The sequence below is a fragment of the Mesoplodon densirostris genome, chromosome 7, assembly GCF_025265405.1.
Source record: "Mesoplodon densirostris isolate mMesDen1 chromosome 7, mMesDen1 primary haplotype, whole genome shotgun sequence".
In the NCBI taxonomy this organism is placed as follows: domain Eukaryota; kingdom Metazoa; phylum Chordata; class Mammalia; order Artiodactyla; family Ziphiidae; genus Mesoplodon; species Mesoplodon densirostris.
This window is the reverse complement of record NC_082667.1, coordinates 9,378,306-9,395,459: the sequence shown is the minus strand read 5'-3', so window position 1 is coordinate 9,395,459 and position 17,154 is coordinate 9,378,306. Positions and strand designations below refer to the sequence as shown.

Here is a 17,154-nt window from a genome sequence, read left to right as displayed (position 1 = left end):
TTCTCTATGTGTACTCACTCTCTTCATCTCTTTACTAATGGCTCCTAAATTGACACCTCCAGCATAGCCTCTCCTGTAAACCACAGGTTTTAAAACTTGCTCCACCTGCAAATGACATCCAGAATCTGACTGACCCTAACTATCTGCACTATAACTTCCCAAGTCTAAGTTGCTCTCATTTCTCATCTGGACTATCGTCCCCTCCCCAATTTCTCCAAATAAATCTTCATGTAAATCTTTTAAAATTTATCATGTGATGTCAAATCTCTGCTCAAATATCTCTTATGGCTTCCAACTCATCCAGAATGAAAATCAACACTGTTACACTCAAGTCCATGTTAGATTTAGTTCCCCTCTGTCTCTTTACCTCTCTTACGTTATCTAAGTTTGTTATAGACACACCAGTTTCCTTTATGTCTCAAAGGATACCGGGCATACTCCCACTGCCTTTCTTTTCCCCACAAAATACTTACTTCAAAAATTTTTTAGTCCTTTCAGTTCTCTAGCCAATTGTTACCACATTTGAGAGAATTTCCCTATGCAGTCTCCTTACATGTTAATATTTCCTTGTCCTGCTTCATCTTCTTCACACCACTTAGCACTCCCAGCTATATATTTGAATATTGTCTATTTCCTCATTATTCAAATAGAAGAGGTATGTTTTGTTCTGTGTTGTATCACATTGAAGAATTCTTGGCACATTAAGAGTTTGGGGAACATATTAAGTGACTGTGGAATATTGAATAAAAGGAACATGAGAAAGCCCGAGGTATTGGGATCCAATCATATAACCCACAAAATATCATTTATTTCAATAAGAAGGATTTAATATGGGGAACTAAGTGGCAAATTTTCCAACAAGGGGTGGCAAGACAATTTAGGTCATCAGTAACAAGAAGTTGCTACCACAAGTCTAGACAACACATAGAGGAGTTGGTGCTACCGGAGGAGGTTCAGGTTCCAGGGTCACCCAGAGGAGACTGGAAGAAATGTACCAGATGGTGGTTGCTGGAGAAACAGAGGAGATATTGTCACTGGTGAAGTCACTGCTTCCCTTCTCCTTTTGCTCTCCAATCTTTCACCATCACCTCCTACTGCCCGAACCATAGTCCAATTGGCAAGGCCATCTGGAAATGTAGTTTGCAAGGACACCAACCTGGTTATTATCTTAAGTTCTATTGGGGTTCAACTCTAGCAAATGCTGTGATGTCCACCTATATTTGTGTTCAGAATGGGATATATTTCCATCACAATCTTTTAAAACAAATCTTCTAGCCTCTCTATATGTCATGCTTTCTGTATCATATAACAGATTCTTTGTTTTCAGAAACACCTATTCTGTTTTATTGGTCAGCTTGTTTCCTCCTGTTCCTATAACTCAGTGTTTCTTTAACTTCAGTAACTCACTTGTTTTATGTATCTTTAAAATCTGGGTGAGAAAGTCACTTACCTTTGTTCTTTTTCAAAATTAGCATAGGTATCAGCAGAACATTTTTATTCCATATACACTTTTAACCTTGTGAGCACTGCAATTTACATACAGAAGGGTATATTAAAATATAAGTATATTTTAAGAATTATTATAAAGACAACTGTTTAACCACCACCCAAATTAGAAAATATAACATACTAGTAAATAAGATGATACACATGTTCTGTACAAAGTAATATTCCTTCTTACCATTTTATTAATAATCACCCTCTAAATGTTTATAGTAATCATTTCAATTCATATCATTTTGTTGTTGTTTATGGTTCATTTATTAGATGAAATTTACACATGGTCAAATGGACAAATCCTATGTTAAAATTCAATGTATTTGCATAAATTCATATACTAGTGTCATCTACAATCCTTTCAAGGGGAAGATTAATTCCATCATCCAGAAAGCTCTTTTGTGCTCATTCCTCAGTCAGAATTGTCACATAGCCCTCACTTCTCTTCCAATATATATTTCACTAGGTATTAGGTTTATTATTAACCTATAATTAGAATTACAGGTTAATATTTTTGTATTTGGCTTTTTCTCAGTATATTATACATGAAATTAATGTATGTTTTTGTTTGTATCAATATTTTATTCCTTTTTATTGCTGTGTAGTATTACATAGAACGGACTTGGAAATATTCCCAAACCACATTATCTGATAAGGGTTTAATATCCAAAATACTTAAGGAACTGCTACAACTCAATAGCTAAACCCAAAATACTACTTTAAAAATAGGCAAAGAACCTGAATAGATATTTCCCCAAAGAAGACATACAAATTGCCAGCAGGTATATGGAAACTTGTTCAAATTCACTAATCATCATGGAAATGCAAATCAAAAATACATCTGGGAATCATCTCAACCTCTTAGAATGACTGTGATCGAAAAAAATTTATGTTTTAAGGCAGGACAAGAAATTTTAAGCATAGCATATTCCCTGCCCATATTGGACTCTCCTTAGTAGGCAATGTGCTTCTGCATTATACATTAACCAGACCTCCTGAAAGGAGGGAATGCATGCTTGATTTAGCAGGTCATGGTGACCTGCTGATTGCTTGGTATGTGCAGAACTGAACTATGTATCTTTGGTGAACTTGATGTAAAATGTCAGTGTATCATTTTGATGTAAAATTCTTTGTCTCAAAAATGTATGTGTGTTTTGAAAGACTCCTGAGGTATATTCGTTGGTTTCATGATGTCTGGACGAGGTAAGCAAGGCGGGAAAGCTCGCGCCAAGGCCAAGACCCGATCTTCACGGGCGGGGCTCCAGTTTCCCGTTGGCCGAGTGCACCGCCTGCTCCGCAAGGGCAACTATGCCGAACGGGTCGGGGCTGGCGCGCCGGTGTACCTGGCGGCAGTGCTGGAGTACCTGACCGCGGAGATCCTGGAGCTGGCGGGCAACGCGGCTCGCGACAACAAAAAGACGCGTATCATTCCGCGTCATCTGCAGCTGGCCATCCGAAACGACGAGGAGCTTAACAAACTGCTCGGCAAAGTTACCATCGCTCAGGGTGGGGTCCTGCCCAACATCCAGGCCGTGCTGCTGCCCAAGAAGACTGAGAGCCACCACAAGGCCAAGGGCAAGTAATTGCATAGATTATAGCAACTCTAGTAAATTCAAACCAAAGGCTCTTCTCAGGGCCACCCATGTTTTCTGTAAAAGAGTTTAACATTTGTTACGTTGGACGATGAAAACCGGTAGTGAGATTTAATAAAAGTTTCTGGAACATTTTGGTACAAAAGAAGTACTACGCTGACTCGAATTTAGCAGACGGTGCAGCAAGTACCTGACCAGGCGGCCTGCGAGAGCGCGCCGGCCACGGGCGGCGTGAAGAAGCCGCACCGCTACCAGCCCGGCACGGTGGCCCTGCGCGAGATCCGCCGCTACCAGAAGTCCACGGAGCTGCTGATCCGCAAGCTGCCGTTCCAGCGCCTGGTGCGCAAGATCGCGCAGGACTTCAAGACAGACCTGCGGTTCCAGAGCTCGGCCGTGATGGCGCTGCAGGAGGCGTGCGAGGCCTACCTGGTGGGGCTCTTCGAGGACACCAACCTGTGTGCCATCCACGCCAAGCGCGTCACCATCATGCCCAAGGACATCCAGTTCCCCTACAGATCAACGGAGAGCTTCGTGGCACGATAGTCTCCCTCACCCAACTACTGTCAGCCACATACGTTTTCCCTAACAGTACATGTGCCACGAGGCAATGTTGCTACGTTAAAATATTGGGATTACATCTGTAGATGTGACACCACTCTGGAGCCCGAGAAAGGTTTCTCATATTTGGGGTGCGGCCTAAACCTCAAATGTTGTTGCCTCAGGAGAACTTGACAGGTTAGTTATTTCTAACGAACTTTAAACCGATTAAGACATTTGAGGAAATGTTTTCCATAACTATTGCTATTGAAATGTTGCCAAGTGTTGCCAATCACGCAGACTTAAACTGCCTCGTAGACTTAAAGTAAGTGTGGGGTAAGGAAAATAATATAGGGGATTATGATATGGTTCGACAAAGTAGTTAGTAAGTAGTGGAGAAATGTAGTGTGTTGTGGGCTCCTGACAGAAACCAAGTCAGCAAAGCTGATAAGGGTTACCTTTGAAAGAGTTATTTGATGTGACATTACAAGTAACTTCTGTTGCTGTAACCAAATGAGGAATACCCCTGCCAATGGTTTTTACTGCCTAGGTTACAGAATCTAGCCTCTTACTCTCCACTCACTGAACTCTTTTAATTGATGTCATCTCAAAATAAAAGACGTTAACTTTTTTTTTTTTTTGGAAAAAAAAAATGTATGTGACTGTGCCTTTGACTTCTAACAAATGGGATAGGCTTCAGAATTTTCTGGAAGGCTTTCTCCTGGTTATAATGCTCAGCTTGGCTCGAATAAAATTCTTCATTTCTCCCTTTTGATTGAAGATTGATTAATTTTCATCAGCAGCTATCATCTGAAAATGAGAGATAATAAGTTATGTTCAGTAAAGGGAATACTTGTACACTGTTGATGCTGATGTAAATTGGTACAGCCACTACAGAAAACAGTATGAAGGATCCACAAAAAATCCAAAGGGAATGAAAACAAGATAATGAAAAGTTAACTGCACTCTCATGTTTATTGCATCATTATTTACAATAGCCAAGATATGGAAGCAACCTAAGTGTCCATCAACTGATGAATGGACAAAGATATGATATATGTATAAAAAATGGAATATAATTCAGCCATGATAAAAATGGAAGTGCTGCTATTTGTGACAGCATGGATGGACCTTGAGGACACTGTGATAAGTGAGATTAAGTTAGACAGAGATTGACAGATTCTGTAGGTAACTTAGATGTCAAATCTAAAAAAGAAAAAAGAAATTCATGGAACAGAGAGTAAGATAGTGGTTATCAGGGGACGGGGGAAATGGGGAAACGTTCAATGTTACAAACTTGCAACTAGTAGATAAAGTCTGGAGATGTAATGCACAGCTAGCGATTATAGTCAACAATACTATTTTATAAATGTCAAACTTGATAAGTTAGATCTTAATTGTTTTCAACACAAAAAATAAATAATAATTTTGTGACATGAATAAAGTGTTAGCTAACACTATGCTGGTAATCATATTGCAATATACAAATGTATCAAATCAACATGTTGTGTACATTAACCTTATACAGCTTATATGTCAATTATATTACAATAAAGAACAAGCAAACAAAAACTTGAAACAATCCAGACGGACTTCCCCAGAAGATTGGTTAAACTAACTTTTGCATATATTTTGTGTACTCACCAATAAAAAGAAAACAAACTATAGATAAACATAGCAACTTGGATGGATATCTGTATAATTTTGCTTAGTGAAAAAAGCCAATTCCAAAAGATTACAAATCAAATTATTTCTTTTTTAAAATTAAAAAAGTTCTGCTTATTGAGATAAGATTTATATAAAATCGTGTACATTTAAAATGTACAACATAATGATTAGGTATATGTACATGTTGTGAAATAATTACCACAATAATGTATGTTAACACATCCATCACCTCACATAGTTATATTATTTTTGTTGAGCACTTAAAAAATCTATTTTTTAGGAACTTTCAAATTTACAGTAAAATATTGCTGACTCTAGTCAACATGCTGTACATAACATTCCCAGACCTTATTAAGTGTATAACTGGAAGTTTGTGCCCTTTGAACACATCACTCAATTCTGCTTCCCCTGGCAACCAACCTGGTAATCACTTCCTTGTTTCTATGAGTTCAGGCTTTTTAGATTCCACATATATGGAAGGTTATACAGTGTTTGTCTTTCTCTTTATGACTTATTTCACTTAGCATAATGCCCTCAAGGAGTCATCCATGTTGTAAATGGCAGTATTTCTTGAGTTTTCACATGGCTGAATAATATTCTCCATATTATTTATTTATTATATCTGTATGTATTATATTTCATCTATCTATATCTCATAGGTGGTACATACATATATTTTTCTAATTCACTTATTGGTGGATACTTAGGTTGTTTCCATGTCTTGGGTATTATAAATAATGCTGCAATGAACATGGTAGTGCAGATATCTCTTTAAGATAGAGATTTCATTCTTTTGGTTAGGTACCCAGAAGTAGGATTGTTGGATCATATTGTGTTTATATTTTTAATATTTGGAGGACCCTCCATACTGTTTTCTTTAGTTGCTGTTCCAACTCACATTGCCATCAGTTGTCTACATGTGTTCTTTTCCTCTACATCTTCACCAGCACTTAACATCTCCCCTCTTTTATACAATAATTGTTCTAACAGGTGTGAGGTAGTATCTCACTGTAGATTTGATTTACATTTCCTTGATGACCAGTGATGTTGAAATCCTTGTCATGCATCTATTGGCCTCTTGAATATCTTCTTTGAAGAAATGTCTGTTCAGGTACACTGACCATTTTTTTTTTTTTTTTTTTAGATGTTGGGGGTAGGAGTTTTTATTAATTTAATTTATTTATTTTTGCTGTGTTGCATCTTCGTTTCTGTGCGAGGGCTTTCTCTAGTTGTGGCAAGCGGGGGCCACTCTTCATCGCAGTGCGCAGGCCTCTCACTATGGCGGCCTCTTGTTGCAGAGCACAGGCTCCAGACGCGCAGGCTCAGTAGTTGTGGCTCACGGGCCCAGCTGCTCCGTGGCATGTGGGATCTTCCCAGACCAAGGCTCGAACCTGTGTCCCCTGCATTAGCAGGCAGACTCTCAACCACTGCGCCACCAGGGAAGCCCCCACTGACCATTTTTAAATCAAATTGTTAGGTGATTTTTTTTTGTAATTTGATATATAGTTTATGTGAAATATTGTGTCATTGTCAGGTGTATAGCATAGTGTTTCAGGGATTTTTAAGATTTTTTCCATTATAGGTTATTACAAGATATTGGGTGTAATTCCCTGTATACAGTAAATCCTTGTTGCTTATCTATTTTATGTATAGTAGTTTGTTTCTGTTAATCCCATACCCCTAATTTGTCCCTTCCCACTCCCTCTCCCTTTTGGTAATGATAAATTTGTTTTCTATGTCTGTCAGTCTGTTTCTGTTTTGTATATACATTTGTTTGTATTATTTTTTAGATTCTACTTATGACTGATATCATATAGTATTTGTCTTTCTCTAAGTTACTTCACTAAGCATGATATTTTCTAGATCCATCCATGTTGCTACAAATGGCAATATTTCATTCTTTTTCTTGGCTGAGTAATGTTCCATATATACATATGGAATATATCTTCTTAATCCAGTCAGCTGCTGATGGGCATTCGAGTTGCTTCCATGTTTTGGTTATTGTAAATAATGCTGCTACAAACATTAGTGTGCCTGTATCTTTTCCAATTAGTGTTTTGCTTTTTTGGGGATATATAACCAGGAGTGGAGTTGCTGGATCATATAGTAGTTTCTTTTCTAGTTATTTTTTTTTGAGGACTCTCCACACTGTTTTCCATAGTGGGTGCACCAATTTACATTCCCATCGGCAGTGTACAAGGGCTCCTTTTCACCATATCTTCACCAACATTTGTTATTTGTGGTCTTTTTGAGGATAGTCATTCTGACAGCTGTGAGCTAATACCTCACTGTGGTTTTGATTTGCATTTCTCTAGTCATTAGTGATGTTGAGCATCATTTCATTTGCCTGTTAGTCATCCATTTGTCTTCTTTGGAAAAATGTATGTACAGGTCTTCCATTTTTGTTCAGATTGTTTGTTTCTTCAGTGTTACAAGCTGTTTATATATTTTGGATACTAACCCCAAGTCAGCTGCATCAATTGCAAATATTTTCTCCCATTTTATAGGTTGTCTTTTTGGTTTTTGATTGTTTCATTCGCTGTGAAAAAAGATTTAAGTTTCATTAGGTCCCATTTGTTTATTTTTTTATTTTATTTCCATTACTTGAGAAGGTAGGCCAAAAAAGATCTTGCTGTGATATATGTCATAGAGTGTTCTGCCTATGTTTTCCTCTAAGAGTTTTATAGTATGTGGCTTTACATTTAGGTATTTAATCCATTTTGAGTTTAGTTTTGTGAACAGTGTTAAGAAGTGTCCTTATTTCATTCTTTTACATGTAGCTGTCCAGTTTTCCCAGCACCACTTATTGGAGAGGCTGTCTTTTCTCCATTGTATATTCTTGCCACCACTGTCAAAGATAAGGTGACCATATTTGCATGGGTTTATCTCTGGGCTTTCTATTCTGTACCATTTGATCTATATTTCTGTTTTTGTGGCAGTACCATACTGTCTTCATTACTGTAGCCTTATAGTATAGTTTGAAGTTGCAGAGCCTGATTCCTCCAGCTCCTTTTTTCTTTCTCATGATTGCTTTGGCTATTCAGGGTCTTTTCTGTTTCCACACAAATTGTAAAATTTTTTGTCCTAGTTCTGTGAAAAATTCCATTGGTAATTTGATAGGGATTGCACTGAATCTGTAGATTGCTGTGGGTAATATAGTCATTTTCACAATGTTGATTCTTCCAATCCAAGAACATGGTATATCTTTCCATCTGTTTGTATTATCTTTGATTTCCTCCATCAGTGTCTTATAGTTTTCTGCACACAGGTCTTTTGCCACATTAGGTAGGTTTATTCCTAGGTATTTTATTCTTTTTGTTGCAATGGGAAATGGAAGTGTTTCTTAATTTCTCTTTCAGATTTTTCACCATTAGTGTATAGGAATGCAAGATATTTCTGTTCATTAATTTTGTATCCTGCTACTTTACCAGATTCATTGACTAGCTCTAGTAGTTTTCTGGTAGCATCTTTAGGATTCTCTATGTACAGTATCATGTCATCTGCAAACAATGACAGTTTTACTTCTTCTTTTGTGATTTGGATTCCTTTTATTTCTTTTTCTTCTCTGATTGCTGTGGCTGAAACTTCCAAAACTATGTTGAATAAGAGTGGTGAGAGTGGACAACCTTGTCTTGTTCCTGATCTTAGAGGAAATAGTTTCAATTTTTCACCATTGATAATGATGTTCGCTGTGGGTTTGTCATATATGGCCTTTATTATGTTGATGTAAGTTCCCTCTATCCCTACTCTCTGGAGGGTTATTTATCATAAATCAGTGTTGAATTTTGTCAAAAGCTTTTCCTGCATCTATTGAGATGATCATATGGTTTTTCTCCTTCAATTTGTTAATATGGTGTATCACACTGATTGATTTGCATATATTGAAGAATCCTTGCATTCCTGGGATAAACCCCACTTGATCATGGTGTATGATCCTTTTAATGTGCTGTTGGATTCTGTTAGCTAGTATTTTGTTGAGGATTGTTGCATCTATGTTCATCAGTGATATTGGCCTGTAGTTTTCTTTGTGACATCTTTGTCTGGTTTTGGTATCAGGGTGATGGTGGTCTCATAGGATGAGTTTGGGACTGTTCCTCCCTCTGCTATATTTTGGAAGAGTTTGAGAAGGATAGGTGTTAGCTCTTCTCTAAATGTTTGATAGAATTCACCTGTGAAGCCATCTGGTCCTGGGCTTTTGTTTGTTGGAAGATATTTAATCACAGTTTCAATTTCCAGTGCTTGTGATTGGTCTGTTTATATTTTCTATTTCTTCCTGGTTCAGTCTTAGAAGGTTGTACTTTTCTAAGAATTTGTCTCTTTCTTCTAGGTTGTCCATATAGTTACTTGTAGTAGTCTCTCATGATCCTTTGTATTTCTGCAGTGTCAGCTGTTTTTTCTCCTTTCTCATTTCTAATTCTGTTGATTTGAGTCTTCTCCCTTTTTTCCTATAGAGTCTGACTAATGGTTTATCAATTTTGTTTAACTTCTCAAAGAACCAGCTTTTAGTTTTATTGATCTCTGCTATTGTTTCCTTCATTTCTTTTTCATTTATTTCTGATCTGATCTTTATGATTTCTTTCCTTCTGCTAACTTTTGGGGGAGGGTTCTGTTTTTTTATTCTTCTTTCTCTAATTGCTTTGGGTGTAAGGTTAAGTTGTTTACTTGAGATTTTTTTGGTTTCTTAAGGTAGGATTGAATTGCAATAAACTTCCCTCTTAGAACTGCTTTTGCTGCATCCCAAAGGTTTAGGGTCATCGTGTTTTCATTGTCATTAGTTTCAAGGTATTTTTTGATTTCCTTTTTGATTTCTTCAGTGATCTTTTGGTTGTATAGTAGCGTATTGTTTAACTTTCATGTGTTTGTATTTTTTGTAGTTTTATCCTCCTAATTGATATCAGTCTCATGGTGTTGTGGTTGGAAAAGATGCTTGATACAATTTCAGTTATCTTAAATTTACCAAGGTTTGATTTGTGACCCAAGATGTGATCTATCCTGGAGAATGTTCTGTGTACACTTGAGAAGAAAGTGTATTCTGTTGTTTTTGCATGGAATGTCCTATAAATATCAATTAAGCCCATCTGGTCTAATCAGTCATTTAAAGCTTGTGTTTCCTTATTTATTTTCTGTTTGGATGATCTGTCCATTGTTGTAAGTGGGGAGTTAAAGTCACCTACTATTATCCTATTTTTTTCTGAATTTTTGAATTTTATTTTATTTATTTTTTATACAGCAGGTTCTTATTAGTTTTCTATTTTATACATCTTAGTGTATGTATGTCAATCCAAATCTCCCAATTCATCATATCACCACACACCTCTGCCACTTTCCCAATGGTGTTAAAAAAATGTAAATTGTGAAATAAAATAATTTAAGAATTAAAAGGCAACCATTAATGAGAAAACTATTCATAATGCTTATAATAAATGACATATTTATTTTAATTTTTAAATTTTATTTTATTTAGTATTTATACAGCAGGTTCTTATTAGTTATCTATTTTATACATATTAGTGTATATATGTCAGTCCCAATCCTCCAATTCATACCCCATACCTCACCCCACCACTTTCCCACCTTGGTCTCTATACATTTGTTCTCTACATCGGTGTCTATTTCTGCCTGCAAACTGGTTCATCGGTACCATTTTTCTAGATTCTACATATATGCGCTAATATACTATATTCGTTTTTCCCTTTCTGACTTATTTCACTCTGTATGACAGTTTCTAGGTCCATCCACGTCTTTACAAATGACCCAATTTCGTTCCTTTTTAAGGCTGAGTAATACTCCATTGTATATATGTACCACATCCTCTTTATCCATTCCCCTGATACCAAAACCAGACAAAGATGTCACAAAAAAAGAAAACTAAAGGCCAACATCACTGATGAACGTAGATGCAAAAATTCTCAACAAAATACTAGCAAATAGAATCCAACAGACATTAAAAGGATCATACACCATGATCAAGTAGGGTTTATGCCAGGAATGCAAGGATCCTTCAATATACATAAATCAATCAATGTGATAAACCATATTAACAAACTGAAGGAGAAAAACCATATGATTATCTCAATAGATGCAGAAAAAGCTTTTGACAAAATTCAAAACCCATTTATGATTTTAAAAAAACGTCCAGAAAGTAGGCATAGAGGGAACATACCTCAACATAATAAAGGCAATATATGACAAACCCACAGCCAACATCATTCTCGATGGTGAAAAACTGAAACCATTTCCACTAAGATCAGGAACAAGACACGGGTGCACACTCTCACCACTATTATTCAACATAGTTTTGAAAGTTTTAGCCACAGAAATCCGAGAAGAAAAAGAAATAAAAGGAATCCTAATAGAGAAAGAAGATGTAAAACTCTCATTGTTTGCAGATGACATGAAACTATAGAGTTTCCTAAAGATGCTACCAGAAATCTACTAGAGCTAATCAATGAGTTTGGTAAAGTAGCAGGATACAAAATTAATGCACAGAAATCTCTTGCATTCCTATACACTAATGGTGAAAAATCTGAAAGAGAAATTAAGGAAACACTTGCATTTACCATTGCAACAAAAAGAATAAAATACCTAGGAATAAACCAACTTAAGGAGACAAAAGACCTGTATACAGAAAACTATAAGATGCTGATGAAAGAAATTAAAGATGATACAAACAGATGGAGAGATATACAATGTTCTTGCATTGGAAGAATCAGCATTGTGAAAATGACTATACTACCCAAAGCAATCTACAGATTCAATGCAATCCCTATCAAAGTACCAATGACATTCTTCACAGTACTAGAACAAAAAAATTCTCAATTAGTATGGAAACACAAAAGACCCCGAATAGCCAAAGCAATGTTGACAGAGAAAAACGGAGCTGGAGGAATCAGGCTCCCTGACCTCAGACTATACTACAAAGCTACAGTAATCAAGACAGTATGGAACTGGCACAAAAACAGAAATATAGATCAATGAAACAGCATAGAAATCCCCAAGATAAACCCACGCATATATGGTCACCTTATCTTTGATAAAGGATGCAAGAATATACAACGGAGGGCTTCCCTGGTGGCGCAGTGGTTGAGAGTCCACCTGCCGATGCAGGGGACATGGGTTTGTGCCCTGATTGGGGAAGTTCCCACATGCCGTGGAGTGGCTGGGCCCGTGAGCCATGGCCACTGAGCCTGCACGTCCGGAGCCTGTGCTCCTCAACGGGTGAGGCCACAATGGTGAGAGGCCTGCATACCGCAAAAAAGGAAAAAAAAAAGAATATACAATGGAGAAAAGACAGCCTCTTCAATAAGTGGTGCTGCGAAAACTGGACAGTTACATGTAAAAGAGTGAAATTAGAACACTCCCTAACACCATACACAAAAATAAACTCAAAATGGTTTAAAGGCCTAAATATAAGGCCAGACACTATAAAACTCTTAGAGGAAAACATAGGCAGAACACTCTATGATGTAAATCACAGCATGATCCTCTTCGACCCACCTCCTAGAGAAATGGAAATAACAACATAAATTAACAAATGGGCCCTAAAGAAACTTAAAAGCTTTTGCAGAGCAAAGGAAAACATAAACAACATGAAAAAACACCCCTCAGAATGGGAGAAAATATTTGTAAATGAAGCAAGTGACAAAGGATTAATCTCCAAAACATACAAGCAGCTGATGCAGCTCAATATGAAAAAAACAAACAACCCAATCCAAAAATGGGCAGAAGACCTAAGCAGACATTTCTCCAAAGAAGATATACAAATTGCCTACAAACACATGAAAGGACGCTCAAAATCACTAATCATTAGAGAAATGGAAATCAAAACTACAATGAGGTATCACATCACTCTGGTCAGAATGGCCATCATCAAAAAATCTACAAACAAATGCCAGAGAGGGTGTGGAGAAAAGGGAACCCTCTTGCACTGTTGGTGGGAATGTAAATTGATACAGCCACTATGGAGAACATTATGGAGGTTCCTTAAAAACCTAGAAATAGAAGTACCATATGACCCAGCAATCTCACTACTGGGCATATATCCTGAGAAAACCATAATTCAAAAAGATTCATATAGCCCACTGTTCAGTGCAGCACTATTTACAATTCCCAGGACATGGAAGCAACCTAAGTGTCCATTGACAGATGATAAAGAAGATGTGGCACATATATACAATGGAATATTACTCAGCCATAAAGAGTAATGAAATTGAGTTATTTGTAGTGAGGTGGATGGACCTAGAGACTGTCATACAGAGTGAAGTAAGTCAGAAAGAGAAAAACAAATACCGTATGCTAACACATGTATATAGAATCTAATAAAAAACGAAAATGGTTCTGAAGAACCTAGGGGCAGGGCATCAATAAAAACGCAGACATAGAGAATGGACTTGAGGACACAGGTATGGGGACGGGTGAGCTGGGACAAAGTGAGAGAGTGGCATGGACATATATACACTACCAAATGTAAAATAGACAGCCAGTGGGAAGCAGCTACATGGCACAGGGATATCAGCTTGGTGCTTTGTGTCCACCTAGAGGGGTAGGATAGGGAAGGTGGGAGGGAGATGCAAGAGGGAGGGGACATGGGGACATATGTATACGTATAGCTGATTCACTTTGTTATAAAGCAGAAACTAACACACCATTGTAAAGCAATTATACTCCAATAAAGATGTTAAAAAAAAAAAGAAGAGGGTCTCAGCTGTAGGAATGATGTGGTTTTCAGGGGAGACAACAGAAACCAAGTTCAGCTCCTTTGGGGCAAAAATTCACCTAGCCCTGGGTGCGTAATAGCCAAGGATGCCTCCATCCATCTTTCAGAGTGTCAACCTCTCACTTGAACCTCAAAATAAACTGAATTTTGTGGACTGTGTGGATCACCACCACCATGGTTGTGGAGAACAAGCTGGTGATGTTGCAAAAATCAAAAACTGAGTAATTTTTTCTCTGCATCCCCAAAAAAGAACAGAAAATGATTATTTGTTGGAATGTTGGTTGTGCTTTAAAAAAGGAAACTAAATGAAATATAAATGACTGATTCCAAACAGCCAATAAGAAAGACGAGATGAGATGTTTGGGATCCTGGTGATTGATCTTTGTGCTTCACTGCTGACCTGCTTTAGGCCCTTAATTTCCACCATATATACTCTTTAGAGATGTGATCTGTGACTGTGTGGTGCAGGTTGGTCTGTTCTCCAGCTTTTTTGCCTTCTCCCTGGTGAAGATAAAATGCAGAATAAAGCTGATCCTAAAACTGAAAACAAAAATGATTGTATTTTGTTAATTAGTTTAATCTAAATTCAGTGTAAACAATAAAAACACTTGTTTTCTGTTTTTTCCACAGAAAAATCATAAAGCAGTTCACTTCTGTGTGTCTCAAATTCAATTTTCTGGAAATGACTGAAGACCCTGTAGCAGGCTTATTTTAGCTTGTTTAGAGACCATGTACATGCCAAAGTCCAAAGTTCACTTCACAGAAATCACTGAGGCCAAGCACATTCAGAGAGTAAAACTTTAAACAGATTTAATGGTCATCAGATAGAAGTATCTTTGGTAAATTATTTTCTCTGTGACTTTTCTAAAGAAGAAATACCTCCTGATTCCAAAAGGACTGGGGAAATTGCTTCCACTGCTCTGTTGCAGTAGTGAGGTCACAGGAACCATTGATGAGAAACTGGTGTGAGGTCACATAGACTTAGTGTCAATTAGTGAAAGGAAATGTTTTTCTCCCTTTGAAGTTGTAGCTAAAGTCATCCTGAGGATCACCTGTACACAATGGCCTTTGAGGAGCTCCTGGATGAATTTGGTGGCCTGGGGAAATTCCAGATCCTTCAGCTGGTTTTAATTCTTCCTTCTCTCATGATAGTAGTTTGTCATCTACTATTGGAGAATTTCACTGCAGCCATTCCTGGTCATCACTGCTGGGTCCACATCCTTGATAATGGCACTGTCTCTGATAATGACGCTGGGATCTTCAGCCCTGATGTCCTCCTGAGAATCTCCATCCCGTTAGAGTCTAACTTGAAACCAGAGAAATGTCATCATTTCCTCCTCCCCCAGTGGCACCTCCTTCACCTGAATGGGACCTTCCCCAACATGACTGACCTGGACACGGAGCCCTGCGTGGGTGGCTGGGTGTATGACCGAAGTTCCTTCTCCTCCACCATCGTGACTGAGGTAAAGTCCCCATTTACCTCTTCTGAGTACATGGTGTGGGTGTTTACAATAGCATAAAATAAACACAGTTCAACTGTTCAGTTACTGAGTAGATAATGTAGCCATCTCTCTTTCATTCTTTTAGGAAAAGTGATTGCTTATCTATTTAATTGCCAAGCACTTATAGCACAATTGGTGACAGTGAAATCAACAAGCTAGACATGAATTTTCCTATCACAAAGTTTTAAATTTAATGTGAATGTTGATGGTTGGATAAGTACTTGATATAAATTGTGGAAAATTATTCTTGGTCATTTGCTCTCAACCTAGTTACAAATTGCCACTATTAGTTTTTTTTAATTCCATGTCCTGGCTACTTGTCTGAGAAACAAATCGGAATGCATTTCACTCTGGGTGTGAAATCTGGGAATCAGTGTTGAAAAAAAAACTTCAGTGGGGCTTCCCTGGTGATGCAGTGGTTGAGAATCTGCCTGCTAATGCAAGGGACACGGGTTCGAGCCCTGGTCTGGGAAGATCCCACATGCCACGGAGCAACTAGGCCCGTGAGCCACAACTACTGAGCCTGCGCGTCTGGAGCCTGTGCTCTGCAACAAGAGAGGCCGCGATAGTGAGAGGCCCCCGCACCGCGATGAAGAGTGGCCCCCGCTTGCCACAACTAGAGAAAGCCCTCACACAGAAACGAAGATGCAACACAGCAAAAATAAATAAACTAATTAATAAACTCCTACCCCCAACATCTTCAAAAAAAACAAAACAAAACTGGGCTTCCCTGGTGGCGCACTGGTTGAGAGTCTGCCTGCCGATGCAGGGGACACGGGGTTCATGCTCCGGTCCGGGAAGATCCCACATGCCGCAGAGCGGCTGGGCCCGTGAGCCGTGGCTGCTGGGTCTGCGCGTCCGGAGCCTGTGCTCCGCAACGGGAGAGGCCACAACAGCGAGAGGCCAAACTTCAGTGGTTTCAATGTGTGCAAATATTGAGGTCTACTGAGGTATGCAGTGCTAAGTGAATGTAAAGATTGGCCCCAAGATAACCTAGGAGAGTTAGCTGAGGAATTCTAGAAAATATATGCTTAAGCCGAGACATGAATGATACAGATGAGTAGATGTAGTAAAGGAAGCCAGAGGGTGTGTTCACTGAGGGCTATTGGAGTCAGTGCACATCAAGGGATTCAAGATGATGTGAAGCTCCTCTGTGCTGGTTTCCTTCTCTTCCGGTGGGACCTCGTATGTGATCATCAGTCACAGAAACCAGTGGTTCAATCCCGATTCCTGGCTGGAATGCTGGTGTGGGGCCTCATATATGGCCATCGCTCAGACGGATGAGTGTCTAGCTCACTGCTGCCCTTCCTCTGTGTTGTTTTCACAGTTTATGATTAACTGTTTCATAAAGAAGTCTTTATTGAACTCCCCTAGTATATAATTTAAACTGTTGTGGGTTGCCTTGGTTCCCAGGGAGCTATAGATGGAAATGCAGAATTAGACTCATTGTGATAAATGCCATTTTGTTGCCACAGAGCTCTCTGTACTGGAGACAGAAATGACCTCTTTATAAGATCTGGGTGCATTTCAGAACAGCATTTAGAGGCAAGTTGCCATAAACTTCATTTATAAAGATGAGAAGGAGTTGCCAATGGGAAGTAAAAGGAATGCAGGCCTTTGCCATAGCTTCTATATTAAGTAC

The 17,154-nt window shown here is 38.3% G+C and overlaps 3 protein-coding genes across 3 annotated transcripts; all 3 read left to right on the top strand.

Moving 5' to 3' along the window:
- The first annotated feature begins 2,684 nt into the window (after positions 1-2,684).
- LOC132493506 (histone H2A type 1-like) lies at positions 2,685-3,080 on the top strand. The gene has a single exon (XM_060104136.1). The coding sequence runs from the start codon at positions 2,685-2,687 to the stop codon at positions 3,078-3,080; it is 396 nt and encodes a 131-aa protein (XP_059960119.1).
- Positions 3,081-3,139: 59 nt separating this feature from the next.
- LOC132494099 (uncharacterized) lies at positions 3,140-3,632 on the top strand. The gene is made up of 2 exons (XM_060105136.1): positions 3,140-3,148; positions 3,264-3,632. The coding sequence occupies exons 1-2, from the start codon at positions 3,140-3,142 to the stop codon at positions 3,630-3,632; spliced, it is 378 nt and encodes a 125-aa protein (XP_059961119.1).
- Positions 3,633-15,071: 11,439 nt separating this feature from the next.
- LOC132494097 (solute carrier family 22 member 10-like) lies at positions 15,072-16,796 on the top strand. Its single transcript, XM_060105135.1, has 2 exons — positions 15,072-15,472; positions 16,688-16,796. The coding sequence occupies exons 1-2, from the start codon at positions 15,072-15,074 to the stop codon at positions 16,794-16,796; spliced, it is 510 nt and encodes a 169-aa protein (XP_059961118.1).
- The last annotated feature ends 358 nt before the right edge of the window (positions 16,797-17,154 follow it).